General features: G+C 42.1%; 1 protein-coding gene across 1 annotated transcript in view; it reads left to right on the top strand.

Annotated features, from left to right (window-relative positions):
* The first annotated feature begins 232 nt into the window (after nt 1-232).
* Nucleotides 233-19,875, top strand: part of SLC26A7 (solute carrier family 26 member 7) — a 126,952-nt gene continuing 107,309 nt past the window's right edge. The window contains exon 1 of the mRNA XM_084618350.1: nt 233-682. Within this exon, the coding sequence (XP_084474476.1) occupies nt 490-682 (193 nt within the window). The 5' untranslated portion in view covers nt 233-489. The remainder of the gene's footprint in view (nt 683-19,875) is intronic.

Genomic DNA, 19,875 nt, shown 5'->3' with positions numbered 1-19,875 from the left:
ATTTTCCTCACAAGAGAGCATAAAGCTGTTTTCTGTGTGGTTGTCAGGGAGAGGCTTGTCTGGCTGGACGCTTCCTGGTTGTATTAGCATAACCCAGCCCACATTGAACATACGCCCAGTACTACCTCATTTTACCACTGGCCTGAGGCCAAAAGCAAAAGCACTACAGTGAATAGAAGGGGGGAAATTACAGAGAAGAGAATCATAAACTTACCTAAGAGTAGACCAAATTTCCAAAAAGAGAAGAAAATGTTATATTTAATATGAATAGTCTTTCCCTTTCAGACGGCTATTTACAAGGTTAAAAGCAAACCTACTTATCAAGTATATTGAATACAAGAAAACAGCTGCAGAATGTAAGTGCTTCTGTTCATCTCTTTCTATAGCTTTGAAACTGAAAACTCTCAGAAGAAGAACTGAAGACTGGCACTGAACAGGATAATTCTGCAGTGATAATTTGTTAAGAAGAAACTTTGGGGGAGATAAAGCATGGCAGGGGCAAAAAGGAGAAAGAAAAGTGTAGTGTGGAGGAAGATCCATGCTCTTCGCTATGAAGATATCAAACTGTGGTGTGTAAGAAGGCTGCCTATTTTGAAGTGGGCACCCAGTTACAATTTGAAGGAAAACTTGATTCCTGATACAGTCTCTGGGATGATGCTGGCAATTCAACAGGTACCTCAAGGTACAGTAATACATCTGATTTTTGACATTTTAAGTAGCTTTAGTCAGACCATTGTCACTTTTCAGTAGAGTTTTTATTTCTTGCTTCTTAGTGTTACAATGAAGCATGGGTTAAAAAAAAACTACAAAAAAGAATTGTACATTTGAATTAGACCCAATCTAATGGGATGTGTAGGAGAGAGTTTTTTACATCCCTCACTTTTTATACATCGTAAACGAACATCTTTTCTTGTTTTTGACCAAGGTCTGTGAACAGGGGATTAATGTTACTATGTACCTATCACTTTGACAGTAACACAAGACATATTGCAGTGTATGAGAGAGCAGTGACACAAGGATGAATGCCGGTGTTATGCAATGTATACCAGTGTAACTGGCCATCACTTCCCACTTTCAAATCATGAGCAAACAAAGAGCTACAAAATAACTTTGTGTCTTGAAATGTTGTTTTGTTTTAGAAGTAAGCATCAATATTACACAATTACCTGTAGGAGCCTTGAGAACTGCAATAAACAAGTCACAAAACATTGCATATATAAAAAAGGCTCTCTGCCAAAGATATTATCTGCAGACAGGATCCTGTATTCATGGAGAGCTTGTGATTTCAGTGTGTATGTTGGTCTAATGAGATGTACTGTATCACACTACCTATTGCATCTCCCTTTCCAGCACTAATATAAACTAAGGGTGGAGCTGTAGTCTATTTTGGTAGCCATAGGTAAGTAATGCCAATCTGGATTTATCTGGTGATTTTACAGGTGAAAAGTACAAACTAATGAATGATTCCAGAGAAATAAAGTCTTCTATCTATCTAACATCATTGTGCCCGGCCTTAGGCAACACTTTATACCTGTCTCTGGTAAATGCCATGTTATTTTCTTGCCTGCCCAAAATGGACTCTCTAGCTACTTCTCTGATGCACAGTATAGATGTTATTTCTTTACAATGTCGCAGAATGGCTAGCCTTAACTATCATTCATGCTGCTCAATTATAAGCACTTCTTTAATTGAATTATTCTGTAGCTGGAACCAACCGGTTTGTGTAAGTATTAGTGCTTTTAGGGTAATTAGGAACATCTGCATTGGCATGATTTAACTTTAAGAACCTTAATACTGTAAAAGAACAGGAGTACTTGTACTATAAGTATCTAATTTCACTGGTATAGTCTTATACAATTGTAATGAAAATGCTGCTAATAACAATATGTTAAACTCCAAAAAAAAAAAAAAAATCAAATTAGGGACAATTATACATTACTAGTAGTTTTATCCAGCATTATCTTAATTGAATCTGGTTCCCAAATATGATTTAACTTACAAAGTAAAATTTTAAAAAGCTCAGGTGATGCTGGAAAAATGCTGCATTTCCAGATTATTCCATCTTGATTGTTATGTAATCTAGAAAGAATGTGATACAACTTTAAATTAATCCTGTTGCTTAAAACCAACAAACAAAAAACCTCAAACTTCATCCTCCCCATACAAAACAAAACAACTCACAAATAAAATTTGAGAATAAATTGTCTTTCTTTTTTGACATCAAAGGTGTCCATTTTGCTTGAAACTATTTTGAGTGTGTGTGTGGGGGAGAGAGAGAGAGAGAAATATATTTTCAGACTTTTTGCACCCAGTCTTCTCATAGCATTGCATCTCTTGTCTGGTACTGGGGCTATACTTTAACATTAATCAGAGATTAGGAATAGACAGAAAAAAAGAACCAATCCAGTTTGCTGTATAGCATGAAGAAGAAGAAAGTACAAATCTTGTAAGCCTTATGTGCATGGGGTTCTTTTCTTATAATACAAGAACAAAGAGTTATTTGGTGAAAATGAAAGCAGCAAATTTAAAATGGTTAAAAGCAATTAAATTTATAAACAACTGATAATTGACAGATGGAACTCACTGCCACAAGATATTGAGGCTAAAAGCCTAGTGTGATTCAAAAAAGGATGAGCTATTTATATGGATATTGAGATTATCCTGCAGTTATTTTAGATGGGATAAAATATTTTTAAGGGTTAGATGCCCTCAAGTTTCAGGGCATAAATCAACCACTAGCTTGACAATTGTCCATGATGGGAATTTTTGTGCCTTTCTTCTAAATCATTGGATGTGGCCTTGTTCAGAGACAAGATACTAGACTAGAGGGAGGACTGTTCTTATCCGGTATGACTGTTCCTGAGTTCCTATGTCTGAACAAAATGTCAGGCAACATGGCCATTATCTCTTTTTTAGGGGTAGGAGAATAAGAAGAAAGGAAGTCATTGTCCTTGCATCATGTTCCACAGCTCAAACCACAAAGATAATGCTCAGAGTTAAGGCTATGATGTAGTCATGGGTATTTATTGTATAAGTCATGAACAGGGCAGTAAACAAAAATTCATGGCCCTGTCACCTGTCCATGACTTATACTATAAATACCCCTGACTAAATCTCGGGCAGGGGGGGGAGTACCGGGGGGAACTGCTGGGGCAGTGTGCGGCACTGCTGAGGGGTGGAGACTGGGGGGGGGGCTGCTGCTGGGGCGGGGGGGGGGGCGGCAGCACTAGCTGCCGGGGGCTGCTGAGCAGTGGCAGCTCTGGCCGCCCAGAAACAGCTGCCCAGGGCCACCTGAGCAGAGGCAGTGTGGCTGGCCCCGGAGCTGCTCCAGCAGCACCTGGTGCAGCTGGCTGCAGGGCTGCCCAAGCGGCTGGCTGCAGAGCTGCTCCAGCAAAGGCAGGTGTGGTTGTCCCTGGGGTCATCTGAGCAGCGGGCCCCGGAGCCAGCTGCTTGGGCAGACCTGGGATCAGCCACCACTGGCAGCTGCAGAAGTCCGTGACAGACACGGAGCCCTACTTGTAGTGAGTTATTCTTCCTACAGTATTTTGAAACCATTTGGATAGAGTTGCAATTCAATAGCAATTTTTGCTATTGCTATCTGCTTTATATAAAAGTATAAACTTAGGAGCAAGGAAAGATTGAGAACAACAATTAACAGGTGCAGATAATGTGTGTGCTTTGATAGCGGCCATTGTAGAGACAGTAAAATGTCCATCTCTGTGCATTTAATAGAGGACCAGAAGCAAAAAGACATCCCCCCCTGCCAAAAACAAACAAACAAACCAACAACAAAAAACCCAACTGACCCTTCAATCCACAGAGCAATCATCTTTCATGTCCTCTGTATATTTTATGCTTTTTACTTTAGGTAGGATTTTAAGAGCTACAATCTAAATTTCAAACTACCAAGTGATTTTCGAGTGTCTCATTTTTGGGTGCCCAAATGAACCAGCTTATAGGTGACTGATATTCAGAGGGCAGGTACCCTGCATACTTCCCAAAGATCAGGCTGCGTTAAGGTGTGTGAAGCTGGGCACTTGAAAGTGAGGCACCAGGACTCATAGATCACTTTGGAAAACTGTAGGCCTAAAATTTTCTCATAGACCATACTGATTGCACTGTGTGTGTTTGTGTTTATATAGGGAGTTGTAGGGGGTAACATCCAGAACTTAGAAAGAAATTACTTAGAGAAAGTTTTTTCTACTTAATTTTGGTTTGGTTTACATTTTCGTGCTTTGTGGAAGAGGTGAGTTTTAGGAGCAACTTAAATTCAGTGGGAGATGGCTTGGCAAATTGGGATAAGGAGAGTGTTTTATACATAGGGGGTGGCATCAAAAAAGGCACTAATAAGGCGTCAGAACTCATATCACTGACTTTACATTGTCTGCTCTCTGGCTTCCTCTGGGTGGATGGGATTCATCAAAGGCAGAGCCAGAGCATAATATGTTCTGGCAGTTCTGGCCCAGTGGAATAGTTCCTAAGAGATTGTTCCAGATAGTTTGTACCTTGGGGAAATTTTAACCTAAGCTGGTAAAAATAAGCTTAGGGGGTTTTTCATGCAGGTCCCCACATCTGTACCCTAGAGTTCAGAGTGGGGAAGGAACCTAGACAAGTGTGAAAACAACAAATAGTTTGTACCTTGGGGAAGTTTTAACCTAAGCTGGTAAAAATAAGCTTAGGGGGTTTTTCATGCAGGTCCCCACATCTGTACCCTAGAGTTCAGAGTGGGGAAGGAACCTAGACAAGTGTGAAAACAACAAATATCACCCTTGTTGTCAAAGGAGATTAAGACATATGATTGGATGTCTAATGGTGTTATCTCATCCGTACTCTCTCTCAAAGATCTCCAACAGGCAACATATAGTACTGAAAATCATCATACTCAAGACCTATCCTTAAGGGAATATGTAATCTCTGCAAAGAATTTATCATCTAAGCTTGTTGCTTCAAGTAATGATGGAATCAGTTCAGAACATTTCCAGTCATGCTCTACCAATCTTCCAGCCGATGAAACAAAATCCATATGATCAGCAACTTTAAATGCCACTGTTAGACCCAATACTGCCAGCAAGGACAGGTATCCTGTGGCTATTGTGGCATACATATTGATCATTATTGGCTGAGGAGGGCCAACTCAGCATATGTAATTTCCTAACGACAGAGAGATTTTTATCCTATAGATCAGTGCTAGCCACAGGACACACTCGGCGATCACTACCACCTTCCCCAGTACTGTGGCCCAAACTGTCAGATCTTAATTTACCACTTGCAGAGAGGTTGAGTGAGAATTTTTAAGAACATAGGCTTCACCTCCACTTTTTTCAGAGCATGGAATCATCTCTGTCTTATTCTGCTATCTCCACTATGGTTCAAAAAAGAGATATAATTGCTTTTAAAATAAACTGTCAAGAAAGGATCTGAATCCCAGGCTGTGGGATGAAGCCCATCACCTTAGCTCTAAGTCTGAATTGGCCTGAAATTCTCTCAGAAAGCCAAGGAACTTGAGACTTCATGATCTGGAAATAGGTCCTTAATTTGGCAATGTTTCTAAAAAATCTGGTACTCAAAATCTAGACAATAGATCATACTTCTCTACCAATGTCATATCCACTGATTGCTGACAATCCAGGTGGCTAAAACTGTCAAGAAAACTAAGGAGGGATGACAGATTATTCTTTGTGAATGTTTATTATAACCTATTAGTCAGCCTGTATTATCTATCCCCTTTTGTACCCCCACCCACCACACACTGCGAGCCTGTTACAGCTCTCACCTATAAAGCTCGCCTTTTTAACTAAGGTAATGCTTGCTGTTTCTGACAGTTTGTACCCTCATGTTCATCCTTTTTACAAGATTGTGACAAATTGTGTATGAGGTATACCTTGTGAGGTATCATTTGAAAACTCATCATCTGTTTAACATTTTTGTACTAGAAAAACGTGTGCCCACATTGTATGTAAAGTTATAATATTCTACTGTATGACTTTACTGAGACATGCTCCAAGTTTTGAAAGGCAGGCACAGACCAGTTCCTCAGAGACAAAAGGCAAACTGATGCCTCAGCCAGCTGTCAATAAAATCAAATGGACTATCAGCTGGTTAAGCGGCCATTCTTTGGAAGGAAGAAGAGTATGAGCAAGAAATTTACATTTTGGCAATGCAACAGCTGGAGTTTCCTGTGTAAACAGACTGGCTGTCACGTGAACTGCAGCTGGAGGTGATTCGCAAAGCGGAGGAAAAGATATGAAAATGAGGAACAGAGGCCCCAAATCACCTCTCTTCGCTCATCTCTATTCATTTGAAAGACAAAGAATGTACCATTGAACTGGGCAAGTGGTCCTGGCTGAAGGAATCTAGCCAGACTTCTGTGAGCAGGTGGTGAGAAAAATCTTTTTGCTCTAAGTTCACTTAGCTTGCTAAGTTAAGTATTAGTTTGCATTTTGTCTTTTATTTTTTGTAACCAGTTCTGACTTGTGCTTCGTTACTTGTAATCACTTAAAATCTATCTTTCTGTAGTTATTACATTTGTTTTATTGTTTTATCTAAAGCAGTGTGTGTTTGCATTGAAGTGCTTGGAAACCTCCATTTAAGATAACAGCGTTTGTGCATATCATTTTCTATTAATGAAATGATGGACTTTCTATGAGGTTGTTTTGTCCAAAAGGAAAAAGCTGGGCAGTAGAAAACGCAAATTTCTGGGGACAAGTCTGGCACTGGGAATTTGATGGTGTCACTCTGTAATATAATTCATGAGTGGCTGGCTAGAAGCACTCATATAATTAAGTTTGGAGTGATTTTCCATGCTAGAGGTTGTTTGTGAACAAGCCAGGAGTAGTTGTTCTTACTGTGAAGCAGTGTAAAAGCACTCCAGGTTGGAGAATTGAGGGGACACAGCTGTTCAGCAGTTCAGATTGTACCCTGGGGAATGTGACAGTGTTGAAGATTATATAAATGGGATGCCACTTAATAAGTTAATTTTGAAGAGATAGTGAGAAATATGCTCTATGAGCAAATTTGTCCTGCACATGATGCATCAGTCATCAGCAGCACCCTAATTCCTTATCCTCTTATTAAATTCAGAAGAGAGGATCAAAGTCATGGTTCTTGGCCTTCTGGTGCTACCCCTGCCACACACACAAAAAATTAATAATAAACTTGGGAAGGGTGAGACTGGACTCTCATTAATTGAAATGGCTAGTTTTTTATTTTCTATTTCACTTGGGGATATTGGATTACCTCATTAAACATGGTGGTTGTGAGCCTAGCTCCAGTATTCATTATCTCAAAACCACATAGGATAAGCAATAATTCCTAGTATGTCTAAATTCAGAAGTTTAAGGTTTAGCAAATGGCTCCTAATATGTATGGCTTACAATAGCATTTTGAATGAGCTCCTGCTTTTGGTAAAGGTCTGATCTAATATAGGCCTGACGTCTTCCCATTTGCATTCTGATCTTGGATTATGATATGTAGAGGGACCAAATGAGACAATAGAGTCAAATCTTGGATGACATGTAGTCATGCAGCTGAGTTCACCCCCTTCTTTCTCCCCCAAACAAATTAGATCCTGAAGGTATGCCTATGCACGGCAATAAAAAAAAGCCTGTGGCTCCGAATCTCACAGTACTGGTTAGTTGGCTCGTGTTGTGGGGCAAAACACTGCAATGTAGATGTTTGGGCTTGGGCTGGAGTCTGGTTTCTGAGACCCACCCTTCTTGTTGGGTTTTAGACTGTAGGCTCCAGCCTGAGCCTGAAAGTCTACACTGCAGTTTTAAGCATCAAAACCTGAACCCCACGAGCCCAAGTCAGCTGACTTGGGTCAGCTGCAACTGTGCCCTGGGTCTTTTATTGCAGTGTAGAGGTACCTAAATATCTCTCTTGCGGTTCTGATAACAGCAATCTCCTGCTGGCACCCCTTATAACTTGAGGCACTTCTGATTGAGCATGCACATGTCAGACTCCTCCTTCCTGCTGTCTACTTAATAATACTTTGCACTTTCCATCTGTGGATGTTGAAGCTCTTTACAAGCATTCGATCTAACAGTAGAATGGCAAGGTGGTAAAGTATTATCCCCACTTTACAGTTGGGAAACCTGAAACATAGAAAGGTAAAGTGACTTGCATGAGGGTACACAGGTGGTTTTGCAGCAAAACCAAGAATAGAATCTATAGCCTGCCATTCCTAAGAGTTAGCCACATGACTATCCTTCCCCGTCAATACCCTTCCCTACAATAATTGGCAAATTTAGTGATATTTATAACATTAAAGAGGGAAAATTACCTCAGAAGATGAATAGAAAACCAGTGGTATTTTACCTCTGGCTTCAGACTTTGTCTTGTCAAGATCATGACATTTCGTGGGATTCATAAAAAATATCACTTGTTTTGAGAATGGATCTATCCACATGGTACACTGTTTATATGCATAAGCACTAAGAAGATGGGGAAATCACTTGTATGGCAGCATGTAGGTACAATATTTGGAGGACATTCGTTTACAAATAAATCAAAATTTGGTACTAGGAGAACATTTCCTGTTATGGTGACAGCATAAGGATAGATTTTCATGTGGAATTTACATGCAGCATCATATAGTTGTTGATTCTTCTGTGACCTTCTGTGGCCATGGAAGGTTGCAGATCAGCTTCTTGTGCCCAGTTAAAGCATTCATTATGCACTTGTTGACTCTTCTGTGACCTTCTGTGGGCATGGAAGGTTGCAGATCAGCTGCTTGTGCTCAGTTAAAGCATTCATACCAAACTGAAAAAGGCTCCTGACACATAAGTTATCTTCCCTCTTATATGTGTGCCTGCTGAGATGAGCAAAAAATGTAACTGAAGTCTGTTCCTGGTTCATTTTGTTAATTTTTTTAATTAAAGTAAATTTAGTCTAGAGCTGGATTTACTGCTGAACAAATGAAATCACACACACTGACTGGAGACTCTGCTGTTAAAAAGGAGCTATACCTGGTTTCATGCATTCCTGAACTCATGCTCCAGGTTTTGGAGGCATGGTGCCAGCATTAGTTTTTTTTCAGACCACTGATGTAGGACCCCCAGCAGTGTTGTTTCAAAGGGTGATCTGTTGCCTAGGTTTTGCAGGCTCTTTCCTTAAGAGTTGACATAAATGTACGCAGAATGATTCACTTGAGTTAATCAGGTAAAATCATTGTGTTCCAGCATGTAAGAATGGGGTGAGGGGAAGACTTGTCTTGTAGATGCACAACTACAGTATGTGCAGATGAAGATGAATACGCTTCTTTGGAAGCAGAGCTAAAGAAGCCTCCTAGAGAAGAGTGTTGTAGCAGCCATGTAATTTACAGCCCAAGTGAGTATATTCCTTATGGAAGAAAAACTCTCAGTTCTTACAAAGAGTAATGATCTGAGCCCAGAGTTATGAACGGTAGCACGTTAATATATATCTATCTATTACAGAGATTCACATTCATACAGATTCTCAGTGCATGCCCAGGGATGTAAAGTTCCGAGTTCTAGTGAACTAACAAAGTATTCAAAGGCTTTATGTTAGAGGTTGCTTTTGGCATTCAGGCACCGTCTTGTGGTGACATCGGGTGACATGGCAACTTTGCTTCAGTTTCCTTCCTTCTTTGATGGGCTTGTTGCTGTCTAGTCAGTTTTGGCTCTTTGTTACGACCACAGCTGTCAAGGTTCCTCCCCCACTCTGAACTCTAGGGTACAGATGTGGGGACCTGCATGAAAAACCTCCTAAGCTTATCTTTACCAGCTTAGGTCAAAACTTCCCCAAGGTACAAAATATTACATCCGTTATCCTTGGACTGGCCGCTACCACCACCAAACTAATACTGGTTACTGGGGAAGAGCTGTTTGGACGCGTCCTTCCCCCCAAAATACTTCCCAAAACCTTGCACCCCACTTCCTGGACAAGGTTTGGTAAAAAGCCTCACCAATTTGCCTAGGTGACTACAGACCCAGACCCTTGGATCTTAAGAACAATGAACAATCCTCCCAACACTTGCACCCCCCCTTTCCTGGGAAATGTTGGATAAAAAGCCTCACCAATTTGCATAGGTGACCACAGACCCAAACCCTTGGATCTGAGAACAATGAAAAAGCATTCAGTGTTTTACAAGAAGACTTTTAATAAAAAATAGAAGTAAATAGAAATAAAGAAATCCCCCCTGTAAAATCAGGATGGTAGATATCTTACAGGGTAATTAGATTCAAAAACATAGAGAACCCCTCTAGGCAAAACCTTAAGTTACAAAAAAGATACACAGACAGAAATAGTTATTCTATTCAGCACAATTCTTTTCTCAGCCATTTAAAGAAATCATAATCTAACACATACCTAGCTAGATTACTTACTAAAAGTTCTAAGACTCCATTCCTGTTCTGTCCCTGGCCAAGACGACTACAGACAGACACAGACCCTTTGTTTCTCTCCCTCCTCCCAGCTTTTGAAAGTATCTTGTCTCCTCATTGGTCATTTTGGTCAGGTGCCAGCGAGGTTACCTTTAGCTTCTTAACCCTTTACAGGTGAGAGGAGCTTTCCCCTGGCCAGGAGGGATTTCAAAGGGGTTTACCCTTCCCTTTATATTTATGACAACAGCCCTTCAGCTGAGTCATTGGTAGTCTTCTCCCCTCTCAGTGTGCTAAAGAGTACAGTATGTCAGGAGACCAATCGCCCTAGATAAAGGGCTTAGAGTCCCTGGCCTCTTTGAGTGTGGCTCACTTGTTCAAGGTTTAACAAAAAAAAACCCTGCTGGGTTTGAAAGGGGAACCCAGGTCCACCAACTCCTCTGGATTCAAGGCTAGGGACTCTGTATGAAGTGGTTGGTACCAATTTCTCCCATCCCCTTCCTGTTTTCCTGTCTTGCTTGCTACCATGCCTGTCTTACAGGCTGTTCTTCAGAGTCTCATCCTGTGGCCCTCTTCTCCTGGAAGTCCAACTTCCTGGATGGCTTCTCACCAATCTGCAGCTGAACACTCCCGCTCTCAGAAGCTCTTCAGCCTTTCTGGCAGCCATACCCTGCCCTTTGCCCTGCAGCCTTTTTATCTCCACAGCTGTTATGAGGCCACCAAACAGCCCAGCTTGAGAAGGCAGTCAATTTCCCTGTGAATGCTTTTATGGCTGTGACTGGGTGGGGTCTATATGCCCCAGGACCTCCTGCATGCATGACTCTGACTTCTTCAACTTTGACTGTGGGTAACATTGTTAAAAATGTGCACGTCCAGAGTGCCTCACATACCAGATATGTCATTCTGAAGCATTGCTCTTCCAACAGAACATCAGGGTGTGGTGGTTCAAGTGATGTGGCTGGTTCATGGAGCAACACTGGAGGTGCATCCAAGGAATACCACCATGTTCAGCAACAGTGAAAAAGTTAATAATCAAGCTGATTGGAAAATTCCATCAAAAATGAAACTTACAAAAAATTGAAATAATTTTTTCAATCTTCCCCCTTCTTTCCCCCGCCCCCCTGTTTTTTGATCAGTTCCATACCAAAAACAAAGGGGGAGGTAATTTTAGATGAAATGGACCATGAGACATAAAGACTTGTGTTATTGCAAGAAGGACACAAATGCGAGAACATACACCAACTACTACAGTGGAGCCTCTTTTACCTTTTTTGCTGCTTTTCCTAGTGAAAAGGGCACTCCCTGAAATTCTTGTTTCACTTGATATTGTTTTTTCAGATATCAGTTACAGGGGCACTCAGATAGTTTGGTGTAAAATGTAGGAGTGGGATGAAACAGAAACTTACAAAATCTAATATGAATAGAAATATTTTCTATTTTTTATTTCAATGAAAATCATTGTATGTTGGGATTCAAACATTTTCGTTTACTGTTTGGAACTCAAACATTAATGTAGGATTATGGTGAGATAGGAGAATAAGGAAATGAAACTGGCTCAACATAAACTTTAAACAAATCCAGCTAACTTTCACTGTCAACAACAAGCACGGCAAAATGCAAAAGCCAACTATCAGTCATCACTGATTCTGATCAATCCATAAATTACATTTTAAATTCTTTGTTTCAAACATCTAAGGTGATATGCATTGATAACTAAACTTTTTTTTAAAAAATCTAATTTTTAAATGGATATTGTTCGTTTACATTTTGGTTTGGTTTCTGTTCCATTTTATAAATTTTAATCAACTTACATTCACCGCCTTGGAGATGTATGACAAACAATGTATTGCCACAAAGTAGGTCTTGTGACTTAGTTACAATAGAAAATATTACCATTGTTGTCATAACAATCCATGGTCACGTATTATAGAAGCAGAGTCAACAGTTAACTGTGTCATCATCAAGACAAAAATCTACATTTTTGCTTTCAAGTCACAGGCTTGTATGCTCAGTAATATAAAGGAGCAGCTCTGCTGATGAACAAGACAAATGTTGATGGAAAAATGAAGACAAAGTAGAAAACTAGTGCAGATTCTAAATTGCTCCCCAACTTGGCCCAGATCCGCCCAAGCCTAATGATCTTCCCAGGATACTGCAAAAACCATTGACTTGGTAGGGTTCATTTTGGGAAGGATGAAGGTATGATTTGGGTTTGGGAGGATTTTCTGGAGTTTTTCCATTTTTATTTGGGCCATCCGTGGTAAGTTGTTACGTAAAGTTGCTCGCTGGGAGAGTTAATTAATTTGTATGTTAGTCATAATGCTACTGGGTGGATATTGTAACTCTAATTATTAACAGTGTGCTCAGAGCTTTTCTATATATTATTTTTCATGTTAAATCTAAATAAATGATTTTATGGCTTCATACTCTTAATTTACATTAGAAAGCTAGGTCCAAAATGTAATGATAATCCTTTGTTTCCAGCCTTGCTACAAGAGGAAGGGGTTTTTTTTAAGTTAAAATCAAGAGGCTTGTATTTGGGGTGAAATTCACCTCAGTGCAGAAGAGCCACACTAACCCCTATTCTTCTCTTCAGCTCTGTTTTAAGGGCTTAAGTACAGTTTAAGAGACGTAGAGAGCTTTGTATTTGTCCTCTGCACTGGGGTGAATTTCATCGTAATGATGAAATGTTATAGAATCATAGAATATCAGAGTTGGAAGGGACCTCTGGAGGTCATCTAGTCCAACCCCCTACCCAGAGCAGGACCAATTCCCAACTAAATCATCCCAGCTAGGGCTTTGTCAAGCCTGACCTTAAAAACTTCTAAGGAAGAGGATTCCACCACCTCCCTAGGTAACGCATTCCAGTGTTTCACCACCCTCCTAGTGAAAAAGTTTTTCCTAATATCCAACCTAAATCTCCCCCACTGCAACTTGAGACCATTACTCCTTGTCCTGTCATCTGCTATCACTGAGAATAGTCTAGATCCATCCTCTTTGGATCCACCTTTCAGGTAGTTAAAAGCAGCTATCAAATTCCCCCTCATTCTTCTCTTCCGTAGACTAAACAATCCCAGTTCCCTCAGCTTCTCCTCATAAGTCATGTGTTCTAGTCCCCTAATCATCTTTGTTGCCCTTTGCTGGACTCTCTCCAATTTTTCCACATCCTTCTTGTAGTGTGGGGCCCAAAACTAGACACAGTTCTCCAGATGAGGCCTCACCAATGTCGAATAGAGGGGAACGATCATGTCCCTCGATCTGCTGGCAATGCCCCTACTTATACACCCCAAAATGCCATTGGCCTTCTTGGCAACAGGGGCACACTGTTGACTCATATCCAGCTTCTCGTCCACTGTCACCCCTAGGTCCTTCTCTGCAGAACTGCTGCCTAGCTATTTGGTCCCTAGTCTGTAGCAGTGCATGGGATTCTTCCATCCTAAGTGCAGGACTCTACACTTGTCCTTGTTGAACTTCATCAGATTTCTTTTGGCCCAATCCTCTAATTTGTCTAGGTCCCTCTGTATCCTATCCCTACCCTCCTGCGTATCTACCACTCCTCCCAGTTAGTGTCATCCGCAAACTTACTGAGGGTGCAATCCATACCACCAGATCATTAATGAAGATATTGAACAAAACCGGCCCCAGGACCGACCCTTGGGGCACTACGCTAGATACCGACTGCCAACTAGACATGGAGACATTGATCACTACCTGTTGAGTCCAACAATCTAGCCAACTTTCTACCCACCTTGTAGTGCATCCATCCAGGCCATAATTCTTTAACTTGCTGACAAGAATACTGTGGGAGACCGTGTCAAAAGCTTTGCTAAAGTCAAGGAATAACACGTCCACTGCTTTCCCTTCATCCACAGAACCAGTTATCTCATCATAGAAGGCAATTAAATTAGTCAGGCATGACTTGCCCTTGGTGAATCCATGCTGACTGTTCCTGATCACTTTCCTCTCCTCTAAGTGCTTCAGAATTGATTCCTTGAGGATCTGCTCCATGATTTTTCTGGGGACTGAGGTGAGGCTGACTGGCCTGTAGTTCCCAGGATCCTCCTTCTTCCCTTTTTTAAAGATTGACACTACATTAGCCTTTTTCCAGTCTTCCGGGACTTCCCCCGATCGCCATGAGTTTTCAAAGATAATGGCCAATGGCTCCGCAATCACATCCGCCAATTCCTTTAGCATTCTCGGATGCAACGCATCCGGCTCCATGGACTTGTGCACATCCAGCGTTTCTAAATAGTCCCAAACCGCTTCTTTCTTCACAAAGGGGCTGGCCACCTCCTCTCCATGCTGTGCTGCCCAGTGCAGCAGTGTGGGAGCTGACCTTGTCTGTGAAAACCGAGGCAAAAAAAGCATTGAGTACTTCAGCTTTTTCCACATCCTCTGTCACTAGGTTGCTTCCCTCATTCAGTAAGGAGCCCACACTTTCCTTGGCTTTCTTCTTGTTGCCAACATACCTGAAGAAACCCTTCTTGTTACTCTTAACATCTCTCGCTAGCTGCAACTCCAGGTGTGATTTGGCCTTCCTGATTTCACTCCTACATGCCCGAGCAATATTTTTATACTCATCCCTGGTCATTTGTCCAATCTTCCACTTCTTGTAAGCCTCTTTTTTGTGTTTAAGATCAGCAAGGATTTCACTGTTAAGCCAAGCTGGTCGCCTGCCATATTTACTATTCTTTCTACACATCGGGATGGTTTGTCCCTGTAACCACAATAAGGATTCTTTAAAATACAGCCAGCTCTCCTGGACTCCTTTCCCCCTCATGTTATTCTCCCAGGGGATCCTGCCCATCAGTTCCCGGAGGGAGTCAAAGTCTGCTTTTCTGAAGTCCAGGGTCCGTATTCTGCTGCTTTCCTTTCTTCCTTGTGTCAGAATCATAGGGTTAGAAGGGACAGAAAGGGTCATCTAGTCGAACCCCCAGCCAAGGTGCAGGATTTGTTGTTGTTAAACCATCCAGTATCGATGGCTATCCAGCCTCCTTTTGAAAACCTCCAGTGAAGGAGCTTCCACAACCTCCCTATGCAGTCTACCTTTGTCCTACTCTCCTTATAGTTAGGAAGTTTTTCCTGGGATTTGATCTAAATCTGCTATGCTGTAGTTTGAACCTACTGCCTCTAGTCCTGCCTGCTGTGGCAAGAGAGAATAACATTTCTTCATCTTTTCTATGGCAGCCTGTCAAGTATTTGAAAACCACTGTCATGTCCCTCCTTAATCTCCTCTTTTCCAAACTATGTTTGTTTTTGCATTGTATTAGAGAGATTAGTATTTCACGGTGGGGGCCCATTTTCAAATGTGGACACTTAAAGTATGTCATTTTGTTGGTCAAATCTGTACTTAGGCATTTCACGTGTCTAAGGGCCAAATTCTGTCCTTGGATATGTGTGTGAAACTCAGGAGGAGTTGTATGTTACCATATTGAAGGGCAAATTTATCAGTGCTTATTTGAGTGTCCCAGATATGGGGTGTGGACATCTCATTAGGGCATCCAGATTTGAACAATGGAAAGGTGTTTGAAATCAACAAGCACAATCTTCATGCTCATCAGGTTCCCACCAAGGAAGTTCTTTGAGTGTATAGGACTTCAGGCAAGATTTATTTAATTTTGCATTGAGAATAGTGGATTGTGAGATATTTGCAAAAGTCACAAGATTCATTGTAGACCTGAGATACTGTCTTCTTGTTTTCCTTGTTCTAGGATAATATTTTTATCTCATATACCATGATGCCAAAAAGATATGGTGTAGCCTTTCCATCTGGATAGCCATGTTTTCAGATGCATATATCTAGATCTGGGAAATTAACTGTAGTTCTGACTAATCTGACCCTAATTTGCATCTTTGGTGACCCTGCATTACTCTCATACTTGTAGTTTGGAACTGGCACATTCAATAGTAATTCTCAAGCCAGGTTAAGATACAGGACTTAGCAGCTTTTCTTGTTTGCACCCAGGTTCATTATTCTATAGCTATCTGCGTTTGTGATCTCCCTGCAGTGGTGCCACACGTCGCCAGCTTGGCCAGTGTAGCATACCATGTGATGTGTCACGAAGCCCAGTGATAGCCAGAGAGCTCCATTTTAAAAGAAACCCTGCACATAATGTTATCTTCTGATAATGAGTTAACTAAAGCATGCCACCACAGTATTTATATATTGTATCTGAACCTATTGTTCATTCCTTGTTTGCAGTTCTTTACATTGGAATAGCCATTCTTTCTTGAAAGCCTTACTTTCACCGCCGTAGGGTTCTCCTTCCTTAAAAATAAGGAGGAGCTGGAGTCTCCATTCTTAATTACTTTTCAGTGTGAAGAAGTGCAATACAGTAGTACTATTACCATCTGTTTCCTGCTTTTTGACTACTTTTTGAACTTTTATAATACCTTACATCTGAAGATTTCATGCTTAAGAGGGTCTTATTAAGCTTTATGACACCCTTCTGATGATACCCATTGCACGGATGGATAAACTGAAACGTGTAGTTTGTCTAAAACCATAAAAAATCAGTGGCATAACCAGGAATAGAATCTAGGATTTCTGAGTCCTGGTGACCTGTCCTAACCACTAGACAGCACTGTCTCATTGTTTTCTAGGTAACATAGAAGGAATGAGAAACTACTTTTGAAAACTAAATGGACATAACAAGACGGAGTTTACAAACAAAACACAAAGGGCTGAATTATACCTACATTGTGCCCCTGCATATAGGGGTGTGAAAAGCATTGCCCAGCAGCAGCAGCTCCCTGAGACAGGCAGAATTCCTCCAGGGACGCTGGGGATGTGTGGGTCAAAGTGGCCCCTGCTATAGCATTTCCAGGGTTCAGGGTGGACTCTGATGTGTGGGCCAGCTCTGTTGAGCAGTGAGGAGGGGATGGGTTATGGCTCTTGTTTTTCCTGAATGCTAAGCACTTAAGGGTATGTCTACACTACAAAATTAGGTCGATTTTATAGAAGTCGATTTTTAGAAATTGATTTTATACAGTTGATTGTGTATGTCCCCACGAAGCGCATTAAGTCTGTGGAGTATGTCCTCAATACCATGGCTAGCATCAACTTACAGAGCGGTGCGCTGTGGGTAGCTATCCCACAGTTCCCACAGTCTCCGCTGCCCATTGGAATTCTGGGTTAAGCTCTCAGTGCCTGATGGGGCAAAAACATTGTTGAGGGTGGTTTTGGGTACCTGTCATGAGTCGACCCTCCCTCCCTCCGTCCGTGAAAGCAATGGCAGACAATTGTTTTGCTCCTTTTGCTCCTGGGTTACCCGTGCGGCAAGAATGGAGCCCACTCAGCTCACCACTGCTGTTGTGAGCATTATAAACACCTTGCACATTATCATGGAATATGTTCAGAACCAGGCTAAGAGACGCCAGCACGAGGACAATTGTGATGAGGACATGGACACAGGTGTTCTTGAAAACATGGACTGTGGCAACGGGGCCATCATGGTGGCAGTGGGGCTGGTTCATATATTGGAACACCGATTCTGGGCCCGGAAAACAAGCACAGACTGGTGGTACCGCATAGTATTGCAGGTATGGGAAGATTCACAGTGCCTGCAAAACTTTTGCATGCGTAAGGCCACTTTCCTTGAACTTCGTGAGTTGCTTTCCCCTGCCCTGAAGCACAGGAATACCAAGATGAGAGCTGCCCTGACAGTTGAGAAGTGAGTGGCAAAAGCCCTGTGGAAGCTTGCAATGCCTGACTGCTAATGGTCAGTTGGGAATCAACTTGGAGTGGGCAAGTCTTCTGGGAGGACTTCTATGATCCAAGTAGCCAATGCAATCACTGACGTTCTGCCATCAAGGGTAGTGACTTTGGGAAATGTGGATGGCTTTGCTGCAATGGGGTTCCCTAACTGTGGTGGGATGATAGACGGAACACATATCCCTATCTTGGCACCGGACCACCTTTCCGACCAGTACGTAAACCGCAAGGGGTACTTCTAAATGGTGCTGCAAGCAGTGGTGGATTACCAGGGACGTTTCACCTACATCAACATAGGATGGCCGGGAAAGGTGCATGACATTCACATCTTTAGGAACTTGGGGGTGTTCTAGCAGTTGCAAGAAGGAACTTACTTCCCAGACCAGAAAATTACTGTTGGGGATGTTGAAATGCCAATAGTTATCTTTGGGGACCCAGCCTACCCCTTGCTCCCATGGCTCATGAAGCCGTACACAGGCAGCCTGGACAGTAGTAAGGAGCAGTTCAACTATAGGCTGAGGAAGTGCAGAATGGTGGTAGAACGTGCCTTTGGACGTCTAAAAGCTCGCTGGCACTGTTTGCTGACTAGGTTAGACCTCCGTGCAACCAACATTCCTATTGTTACTACTGCTTGCTGTATGCTTCATCTATGAGAGTAAGGGGGAGAAGTTTATGGTGGGGTGGGAGGTTGAGGCAGATCGCCTGGTGGTCGATTTTTGAGCAGCCAGACACCAGGTTGATTAGAAGACCACAGCTAGACGCGCTGTGCATCAGAAAGGCTTTGAAAACCAGTTTCATGACTGGCCAGTCTATGGTGTGACAGTTGTGTGTGTTTCTCGTTGCTGCAAACCCGCCCCCTTTGTTGATTTTAATTCCCTGTAAGCCAACCACCCTCCCCCCTTCGATTACAGCTGGCAAAGAAAATAAAGTAACTATTGTTTTGAAACCATGCATTCTTTCTTTATTAATTAAAAAAATCTGAGATAACTGACAAGGTAGTCCGGGTGGGGTGGGGTGTGGAAGGAGGGAAGGACAAGGTCACATTGCTTATTGTAGCCACACTACAAATCAAAACTGTTTGAATGACAGCCTTCTCTTGCTTGGGCTGTTTTCTGGAGTGCAAAGGCTGGGTGCCCAGAGCCTCCCCTGCCCCCCCACCCCCACATTCTTGGGCATCTGGATGAGGAAGATATGGAACTTGGGGAGGAGGGCAAGTTATACAATGGATGCAGTGGGGGTTTGTGCTCTTGTTGGCTTTCCTGCAGCTCCAACATATGCTTCATCATGTCCGTTTCTCCCCCATTAGCCTCAGCATCGCCTCCTGCCTTTGCTGTTTGCCCTTACTTAATGCTTTCTTGGCCTCTGCTACTGAATGCCTCCATGCATTAAGCTGTGCCCTGTCAGTGCGGGAGGATTGCATGAGCTTGGAAAACATGTCATCGCGAGTGCATTTTTTTCACTTTCTAATCTGCGATAACCTCAGGGATGGAGATGATAGGGGGAGCATAGAAACATTTGCACCTAAGGAAGAGAAAAAGGGAGAGTAAAATTTAAGATGATACATTTCTGAGAACAAAAGGGAGACTCTTTCACAGTGAATCAAGCAATTCACAGCAGACAGCACATGTGCTTTAGGTACAAGGTCGCATTTTGCCTTTTATATTGGGTGCCTACCACTGTGATGACACATCACAACTGGCTGGGCAACAGAATTCGGTTTCCAGGCAGCCATGGTAAGCCTTTTGGTACACGTGGTTGGCTTCATACACCTTCGTAACATGTGGGAATGGTTTCAGACTGCAGCACCATCTTTTCCCATAG

The sequence above is a fragment of the Lepidochelys olivacea genome, assembly GCF_965140295.1.
Source record: "Lepidochelys olivacea isolate rLepOli2 genome assembly, chromosome: 2".
NCBI classification, from domain to species: Eukaryota; Metazoa; Chordata; order Testudines; family Cheloniidae; genus Lepidochelys; species Lepidochelys olivacea.
Note: the sequence above shows the minus strand (reverse complement) of the source record. Positions and strands in the feature narration are given on the sequence as shown.